At 49.7% G+C, this 10207-nt stretch overlaps 1 protein-coding gene across 1 annotated transcript in view; it reads right to left on the reverse strand.

Moving 5' to 3' along the window:
• TSHZ3 (teashirt zinc finger homeobox 3) overlaps nt 1–9679 on the reverse strand; it is a 69147-nt gene extending 59468 nt beyond the window's left edge. The window contains exon 1 of the mRNA XM_045796132.2: nt 9293–9679. Coding sequence (XP_045652088.1) covers nt 9293–9332 — 40 coding nt within the window. The 5' untranslated portion in view covers nt 9333–9679. The remainder of the gene's footprint in view (nt 1–9292) is intronic.
• Between the last annotated feature and the right edge of the window lie 528 nt (nt 9680–10207).

Below are 10207 nucleotides of genomic sequence, written 5' to 3' on the forward strand. Positions count from 1 at the left end.
CTGCATAGTAAATTTTAAAGGAAAAAAATGTGTCAGACAGCCATGAGCCGCTTCGCCCTCCCCCCTTTCATTAGCTCACTGCCAGGGTGGCACTCTGCTGAACCTCATTACGGCAAGAGGATTTATGAAGCTGAACCCAATGGCAAAGAAAAGGCATCTGTCAATAATTGTAGGGAGCTGCACTCACAGCTTTGAAATCTCATTAAGTATGCAGTTATCAGGCATAAAGATCAAAAACATTACTCAACTCCGACAGAATCTTATGGAGGAACATTAATTAGCAACAGGCCTACAGTACAAAAAAAAAAAAAAAAGAAAAAAAAAAAACACAGACTTCCTCTCACACCTGCCCAACCCACAAACCTAAAGCAACACTCCCCCTCCCACCCGAAAAAAAATAATTCCAGGCATCTGAGACTGATCAAGAACATGAAACAGGAGAGACGCACACAGAAAGAAGAGGGAGGGAAGGGGTGAGCGGGCGGCAGGGAGGGAGGGAGGGGAGAGGGGGAGGGCGGGGAAATTCGGTTGAGAAAGGCTTGGCTGTGAGAAGAGAAAAGGAAGAAGCTGTCAAATTTGAGAAGGATGTCAGTGCTGGCCCTGATTACAGGGGCCTATGGAGTTCTCAGACCTTTTATCATCCTCGCCATCAAAACCAGCCCCGGCTCACCGCAGGAGGGCTGGTGGCTGCCTGGCTGTCGCCCGGCCCGGGGCCCAGACCCCAGGACCCTCTCACCTGGCAGGCGGGGTGCAGTGGGCCTGGCGCCCAGGAGGCAGGCCCTGCCAGGCCTCCTGCAGCAGCACCATGCTCTCGCCCGCGCCCAGCTGACCAGAGCCACGGCCAGCCCCAGCTCTGCGGGCCCAGGGCACAGTCTAGGGACTCGCGGCTGTCACTGTCCATCTGACCACCATCTGAAAAACACCCTGTTCTTCCTCCAAAGAGACTCTGGCAACCCCTCCTCACACGTACACTTTCTCTCATTTGATTTCTGTGTATGACTGATTCATACGACACACTGCAAAATAAAACTGAAGTGTGGAGGATTCCCATCCGGACGGTAAAGCCGACGCCGGGTCATGGGGCTTCACGACCTTTGTAGCACACGGGACAGGGTGCAGCTGAGGACGGGAGTCACGCAGATGCCCGCGCTGGTCTGACTCCAGCAGAGCCACAAGAAACAAAATCAAATGACAAGCGTCCTGAGCTACCCCATTTTCCACCTCCTGCAAGCCGCCCTGGGAAAGAATCCTTTACACGTGTCTGGAAACATCCCACAAGGATGATGTGCACGGGGTCTCAGGCAAAGGTCTCTTCCATCCCATGGTGGTCTGCATCCCGGGTAGGTGCACCAAGGCTTGGGGACAGGTCTCCAATACCACCTAGGCTCTGTCCAACAGGCAACATCAGCCAAACTCCGTGGCACGTGGTGCAACAGTTAGGCACGGCCCCCAAGCTCCCCCGTGAAAGGTGGAGAATAATAATGGTAATAGCAAGAAAGCCTTTATTCTGTACGGACGTCCCTGCACTTACAGAAAGGTGGCCTTCTCTGGTTACCCGTGAGCACATGCTCGAACGTGCTCTCGCGCCCGCTCACACAGACACACACGCGCACATGCGCACGCGCGTGCACACACACGGCACTTCCCATCATCCCACGCCATGTGAAAACCTTCAGAACAGCACCCCTTTTGATCTGAAACCCCTGCTATCACTCTTCTCCGAGCACCTCTTTCCCTCCTATGCCAGCCTCTTACCTCGTTCCATGGCCGTTTCCGGAGCGCTTACCTCTCTCCTCTACCGAAGAGAATGGTCACCCTTTCTAATTAGCCACATCTTTAAGGGAAAGGGCATTAAGATTCCTAGGCAACCAGCTTGGAGATCTCTCCAAGACAAGGCCCATCCTTTCCAATAAATAACTCTCCTTTGGAATATCAATGAACACGGCTCGGATAAATTGTCACCTATGACCAAAACTAGTTAAGAACACTGGTCTATAAACCAGACTCGATGAGAAGAAATTTTAGTAGTAGTGTTACAATAAGGTGTTTATATTTTTTATGTGCTTACCATATTACCTTTATTATGTGTAACATCGAAGTGATTATAGCAATTACATCTAACAGAATTAATTACAGAACTTCCCATCATTCCAGGATACATAATGCATTAGAGGTAAGCCAAAGAAAGAAAGCATCTTGATTGTATTAACTATTGTTGGTATGTATTTTCCCCAGCAGCAAATGCCAAAGCGACGGCAGCTTGCAGGAAGAACAGGGTAATGGAAACTGAGAGGTTTAATAGGAAATGAGGTATATTTTCTTTAAATTAAGTAACACCTTTGCCTAATAATATCTTGGTGCTATTGGACATATAAAATCAATTTAATTTTTTTTAAGTGTAAATCTTTAAAAGGCACTAGTTAATCCACCCAACCAATGTTACTACATAAAGGAGAAAGCACATGGGTGAAAGACTTACAAGTCTTTACGTATGCAAAATAAATTCACTCAAGGCTTCATTAATATTAATTTAAATTCAAAACCCATTTACATTAAATTGTTCATTAAAAATTGCCTATTTTATGCAACAAGCATTTCTCAAAGAACTCAGAGGAAACTGAATACATAGGACTAGATTTAATGATGGGAATGGAAAAATCAAAAGTAAATGAATTTGAGTCATTTCACGTATATTACCAAACAGCGCTTTGCCCTCCATTAAGGATGGGTTCCAGCTTGGGGAACAAACAAGCACTCAGAGTATTTTGCTTTCTGTCAGTACAGACTTGTGGCCACGACCTTCTGGTCTACCAAAGACTAAGAAGAAAACAAGACGCACTGGTGGGATGAAGAGGGCAGCCAATCCAAACCTGGACTTGGGAAGGGACCAGGTACCACATTCAGCATCCCAGCTGAACTCACAGAGCGTTGAGAGCGAGGCTTGCTTTTCAAAACACATACATTAGTTAGCATTTGCCAGTGCCCATCTTGGTCAAGAATGAATAGTTTCCCCTTGCCCTTCACTCCGCCCCCTGCTTTATTCCCAAAGCAAGGGGACCAAGAATATGATGACAAGGAGTTGGTAAGTTCCTTGCTTTGGCGCCCTCCCCCTGAAGACAGTCTGAACTTACACTGTTTCCCCAACAGCTGTTCTGGATGAAGAAAACACAGTCATAATTAATAACATGTGTCCTGACAGTATGAATTAATAATTTATCATTTAGCCCAAACAAATTCAAATTATTTTTCAAGAGCCACACCTTTGCACATCTGAGAAAACAAGGTAAGAAGATGGTGGAAAAATCCAGGTAACATGACCTGTAGAGCAATGCCTTCCCCCCCACCCCAATACATCTCTTGGGCCACTCTTGTTGAAATACTAAAATAATTTACAGAATCGAAAGTAATTAAACCCAAGAATCTAAGTGCTGATCAAATCAAGTGTATGTGCTCGAAATGTCTTCTTTTTTAAATGGGGCTTATAAAATATTCAATATTTGGTCAAGGACACTATGTAATCTTTCTAATAAAGATTCCTAAACCTAGAGTATGACAGTTGTGCAGGCAAGTGGTCATAAGCAGATTATGCTCTATTACTGTCTCCCTCTCTCTTTTTTTTTTTATTTCCAAAAATGCATAGCATTATTCTGGTTACACACAGTAAACTGAATTTTTACATCCACGTCTAATGTAATTGTTTACCAATGTTGAAAAATTAGAGAAAGCTACCAAGTCTATGTATCCATTCCTTGCAATTCAGGTAAAAAAAAAAAATCTAGAAGGAAAAAAAAAACATATTCATAGCCATTGTTTAGTAGGATTTAAAAATTAATTTAATGACTAACTGCAAATACTGGAAACTAGAATTAATCTGTCTGGATTTTTTTAAAGGCTTACAGACATTTAAATGCATGTATCGGGACACTTTATCAACCTAACATAAAATTGTCATCTTATCTTATTATATGACTATTTTATGCATGTGTCAAAGAATTTAAAAATGACTGCCTGTCTGTTGAGTCTAATTACAACTGCACATTATCTGTCTAGATGTACCAGTCCATATCATTGTTACCAAATACAATATATTGTATTCACCTTTCATTTGTAACTTCAGACAGAGAAACCACAATTTGGAGCATAACTAAAATACACACACACACACACACACACACGCATACACGTGCCACCGCGAACACCTGAGAGGGTCTGGGTAAGTGATGGCACTGCGCTGTGCTCTGTGCTGTCCTGTTTCTCTCCACAGGCTGTGGGAAAATGCTACAGGGGTGTTACAAGACAGCTTCTTGGAGAGAAAGGCCCATCTACCCAACTGGGCTGCACACTAACACAGAAGGGGGGACACACACCCTACTTCTTTTTTTTTTCTTTTTCCTTTCTTTTTTCTTTTTCTTTTTTTTTTTTTTACTACCAGACCAAAGCTATTTTTATAGCTTGTCCAGTGACAGGCAGGAATAAAAATGGGCCAGCAGGAAAGCCTTACAAACCGCACTCGGAATAAGGGTGACCTGCTCACGTCCCTGGATTAACATGGCCGTTGTACACCAGGACGGGGACTCCGCTCCTGTCCCTTCTGCTCCCCCGCCTGTGACTGCAGCGCTCGCCTCAGCCTGGCTCCGCCACCACCAGGGTGGAAGGGGAAGCCCCCGAAAACGTGCAGCCACTTTGGCCTGCAGAAGGGGATCCTTCTCCTTCCAGAAACCCAGCAGTGGAGGCTGCAGGTGGGGGACGAAGGGCTTAAATTCTGGGACCTCGCCTGGGCTTCCCGGTGCCCCCACGGCCCTGAGCAGTCATCTTGCAGTCTAATCCCTTTACAGAACAATCTTTGGTAAAAAGAGGAAAAAGGCAGACCTGTGAGACAATTTGGGGAAGAGCTGCTGATCGGTCCGTTACTGACGATCTCTTGCTTATGAGCGCGCTCAAGGCAACGCTGAGAACAAAATGACAACATCCACCGCTCACAATCAAGTGTGGCCCTGGAGAGCACTGAAGCCCTAACTGACAGTTGTCAAGATAATGGGGGCACAGCAGCTGATTCTAGAAGATTCTCTTCCCTAGGTGGATGTCCAGGGGGAGAGCCTTGCCTCCTGCCCTCTTTGTTTCTTTCCTTCATCTTCTTGATTTTCCTTTTTAAAATGTGCATCGTTCCTCCACATTTTGTAGGAAAATGGGCGGGCGGGGGTGGGGGTCGGATCACAGAGCAGCCCGAACCAGTCATCTTGTCACCTTGCTACAGGGCAGAATACCTGTCCGAAGGAGAAATGTGTGGCAAGCTTGAGAGCAAATACAATCCCAGGGCTAATGCTGAAATGCCCTCCTGAATGCTCCACGTGCCTCCGACAGAGAAGAGGAGCTGCCCAGTGTGTGGACGAGCCTTCCGAAGGCCTGGACGGCAGTAGTGGACAGCACCAGACGCACTACGTTTTAGGCATGCCCACATCCACTGGCGCTGCGAACCCGCCCTGCCTTGCCACTGCAAGTCCACCCTGCCCCCCCGGGGGACCCACAGTGATCTGGAACAGCTGCAGAACCTAAGGGGTTCAAACTATTTTTACAAACATCAAGATGCTTAAAGGTTTCCCCTCTTGATGTGACCACCCAAGAACTCCTTAGAATATGATTCTCTTTCAACGAATGAGACTCGAAAGGTCAATGGCAAGTTGTGGTTCACCGAGGCTATTTTTTTTTTGCAAGTTGAGGCAATTTTTTTAAAGATTTTACAGTCCCTACCCCCCCCCGAAAATGGATATGAATGGATAAAATGTTGTCTGCTATGAAATACTGCTTTCATTTTTTTTTCTGGCATCTTCAAAACACACTTGTTTAAAAAAAAGTCACGCCCAGGTAAGAGTCCCGCATTGAGCAAGGGACAATGGTCATTTTGCCTGAAGGACACTGTCCTCTCCAACCCTCCTCCCCTGAGGCAGGAACATCTGGCCAGCACAAATGTATGGCCCTTTGAAATGACACGCCTGGAGAAAGGACACTCCTGCCCAGGTTTCTCTTCAGCAGGTGAAGAAACGTCTCTCTCCCTTTGAGAACAGACACCATGAAGCCATGCATAATTTCTATAAAAAAAGAAAGAAAGAAAGAAAGAAAGAAAGAAAGAAAGAAAGAAAGAAAGAAAGAAAGAAAGAAAGAAAGAAAATCCTAAAGTACAGAAATACGTCTTTTCAGGGATTCTTGGAGGCTGCTCTGGCCTTCTGGAGAGCAATGTTACATTTGGCCTAGATATGAAGGCTGTGTGCACCTGTGTGCTAGGTCTGCACTCTCTACCCAGCTCTCAGCCCTTTGTGGTTGTTATTCTACCCCAGACCATTAAAAGGGCCCTAATTCCTATGACATGATTATCCAGGTACCAAAGCCCATTTGTCACCTGCAGCAGAAAATTGAGTTAATGCACAACTAAAGGCAGCCAGGACTGTGTAATATCAACTTGATTACATCAAACTAGCTGCAAACCTAATTCTGCTAGATGACACTGCGTCGAGCTTGTCATCTCCAATCATTAAAGCTGTCAGGAATCCATCAGGTTTACAGCTAATTAGGTGAACACTAATGAAGCTGGCAAAACAACTTTTCTTTTTTTATGGCTGAGCGGACCTTTCAGTTTGGAGGGGAAAAAAAAATTCTCGAGTATTCTCAAGGTTGCTGGGGACTGGATTTCCAGTTACCAATCAGCAGACATCTTTCTGTTTCCCACTCTCTATCAGTGCAAAGCAATCAATTTGTCATCACTCCTAGGATGCCACAGAGGCGGGCATGCACCTTATAACTTGCAGCTGTGAGAACTAAAAACAGGAGGGAAAAAATGGGAAGTTTCTCGTCCACCCAAACCAAGCAACAAACAAAAACCTCAGGCAGCTCACTTATTGGCCTGTGCATACTTAAAGCTGGCCTAAATGTGGAGGGTTTTTTTTTTTTTTATCCCTCCCCTCTTCTTAAATCAGTAGCCCTTCAGACATTTTCCACCCCCTCCTCCACACGTCCATTAGGCAGAGGCATTCTGATAAAGTAAATCCAAAACCAGGGTATGGGAAAGAAAGAAAGCACTCACGCTGCTAACTTCTGATTGACCATTAAGCTATTGATGAATGTGCCTGTCAGGAGAGAGACAATTAAATCAAATATGAAACAAAGTCGTTTTGACGGGTCATTTTGATAGAGCAAAACCATTCTTCCATCTCCTATTAGCCGGGCAGTCAAGTTTTTATATAATGAATATTTCTTAACTGACCTGAGATTTCCTGGCTGGCTTTTGAAAAGGTGCAAAAAGGTTAGTGAACAGGTTGCTTTAGGGAAAGAAAAAAAAAAAACAAATAAAATCAACGGTACATTTCCTCCTTCGTTAATATTTTTAGCAGAAAGTTATCCTGTAAGAGTCTCAGATTGGCAAGGTGGAGGAGAAAAGATGAAGCAACCGTAGAGAGAGTTCTAAACTAAATGTAAAGATGTAATCACATATGGTTCATTTGATTGAGGCACACAGATACCTTAAAATGTGCATCCAGAAAGGAAAGAAAAAATTTAAAAGACTGGAAGAAGCCCAAGACACTCCTACTGCCCAACTTTGTGAAGGAGTCCTCCAAACTTTTAGAGTTTATTTTGGGTAGATAAGCTCATTGCTTGAGCTTGGAATTTAAAGGAGAAGAAGAGGGATGGGCAAGAAGTATCCGCCAGGAGGTGACTGGAGTGCCAGCACCCTCTCTAGAACCACCGCTGGGATTTTCAAACTTCCTGAATTTGGGCAACACTGAGGACAGAGAGCAAAACCTGCATTCTATGCCCCCAAACCACATCTGTTTTCTTCGAGGATTTTCTTAAGACACGAACAAGAAAGTCCATTTTCTGGGAGAAGAAAGAAGAGCAGTCCCTCTGCGTGACCCTGTGTAAGGAGACTCCAGTTCAGAGTGCGGCCAATGTGCGAGCTCCACGGGCAGTGCCGGCTCACACGATGGAAATGACCATCACCGTCACCCCCAGGGCTGCCACATGCACTCAGGGGCAGCAGCATGGGCACAACGCCTTCATCCAAGAAGGGCGCCAGGCAATGCCCTGACCCTTCGCTCTGCTCTCCCTTCTTCCACCAAAAGGGAAGAACAGAAAAGAAAAGAAATGAACCTCCACTTAACCCTCCTGTTAAAAGCAGCATCTGAACCTCTGCACATCTGAGTGTTACTCATATCAAAATACATCCCGTCCATATGTGGTCCTCTCAGCAATCCGTCCCAAATCCCCGAAGTTGCACTGACAGGGCCCTAGTGACGTCACAGAGCTTGGCCTCACCATTGGGAGTGATTTATTGATGTTTATTGGGAATGAATAGATCAAAGGCAGCAGCATGACGGGCGATCAATCAGTCATCAAATCAAGGGTGGCAAAGGGCCAGAAACCCTTCTTCCAGGCAACATGCCCCCAACTGACATTATTGCAAAATAATGTTATGTGTGTGGGTTTTGTTTTGTTTTCAATGATGCTTTTTCCAGAAAAGAGAAAAAAAAAATCGACTCAGTCTTAACAGGAGTTGACACTCCTGGCAAAAAAAAAGGGGGGGGGTGGAAGTACACAGACACGTCCCAGAACTAAGTGCTACGAGGAGATGCGGGTGGGAGAAGCAGTGCAAGGAGGGGGTGGGGGTAAGGGAAAACAAACAGGGATAGAGGGAACGCCAGCATCTAACGTTGACTTGACAGTCATCTGACAATACCCAGACCCTGTGCGCTCTGGCTTCCACGGCTTGCCCGCGTTGGGCCCAATAAATGAAGAATCAATCGGATTAGCAATAAGGTGGCCGAAGGGACCCGCTCGCTCACTCGCTGGCTCTCTTTCGCTCGCAGACACCGGGCTGTCCCCGGCCGGCCGGCCGCGGGAGGACACGGAAGGTGTCCCAGGGAACTCAGGTGACCCCGCCCGCCCCCCACAGAAAGAGACCGAAGAGGGCTCCTTCCCATCCCCTCCGCAGCCGGAGAGCTGAAGAGGCAGGGACCCAGCCCGGCTCAGTTGGCCCCGAGCGCGCGCGGCTCCTGAAGTGGGTGCGAGCCGGAGCAGGGCTAGCGCGGCGGGGCGTCCGGGGGGCGCCCGGGACGCGAGGCGGGCGCACGCACCCAGAGAGCGGAGCAGCGAGCGAGCTTGGCGCCCCGGAGTTACTCTGCGCCGGCAGAGGGAGAGGGGCGAGGAGTGGGGCGAAGAGCGGGGTCGCGGCCGGCCGGAGGCGCACCGCGGCAAGAGGAAGAGGAGGAGGAGGAGAGGAGGAGGAAGGGGAAGAGGCTCGTACCTGCTGCGCGCCGGGGCGCCTGCTGCTTCCTCCTCGGCATGATGCTCCTCCGGCGACTGCCACTGCCGCCGCCGCCGCCGCCGCTGCCGGGCTGAGGAGAGGGAGGGAGGGGCGGCGGGCCCGCGGGGGGGCGAGGCGGGCCGGCTCTCAGCCTCCCCCCCGGAGAGCGGCCGCCCGCAGGATGCTGCTGCGCCCCGGCTCTCCGCGTCCCCCCCTCTCCGCGCTCCGCCGCGATCCCCGAACGTGCGGAGGGAAGAAGGAGGGCGGGCGAGGGAGGCGCGGGGAGGGAGGAGCGCGGGGGGAGGAGGAGGCAGAGGAGGAGGAGGTGGTGAAGGAGGAGGAGGAGGAGGACCGCGCTGCCGGCGGAATGGGAAGTTTGACAAATCGCTCCAGAGGCCCGAGGAGGAGGGGGCGGGGAGGAACGGCGGCCCTGCCCCCCCCCGCCCCGTCCCCAGACGAGGTGCGCGGGGTTCGGGGCCGGGGGGCGGGGAGAGAGGGAGAAGGCGGGCAGAGGGGTGGGAGGAGGAGCGCGGGAGCGGCCCCAGCCGGTCCTGCCCCGGCCCCCACCCCCGGGCAGGGGGTCACGGCATCCGGGGGGGGCGCTCAGCCGCCGCCGCGGCCCGGGGCTCAGCGGTCCAGTCTTCTGCCCGCGGCGCGGCTGGAGCGGCGGCGTCGGCAACAGGCAAGCTTAAAGGAAAAGGAGATGATCGTGTCACTCGCCCGCCCGCGGGGGCGCCGCGCCCCCACTCCCGGCCCCAAGCCTGTCTAGGACCCCCGCCCCGTCCGGGGAAGGGGTGCCGCCCCTCCGCCCCCGCCCAGTGCGCGCACGCTGGGGCGCGGCGCCCGCCCGGCCCAGCTCGTCCCGGGGCGCTAGCTTACCCCAGCCCGCCCCGCTTCCCCACCCGGCCTAGCCCC

The sequence above is a fragment of the Ursus americanus genome, chromosome 21 (assembly GCF_024610735.1).
Source record: "Ursus americanus isolate L20-20 chromosome 21, mUrsAme1.1.p, whole genome shotgun sequence".
Taxonomy (NCBI): Eukaryota; Metazoa; Chordata; class Mammalia; order Carnivora; family Ursidae; genus Ursus; species Ursus americanus.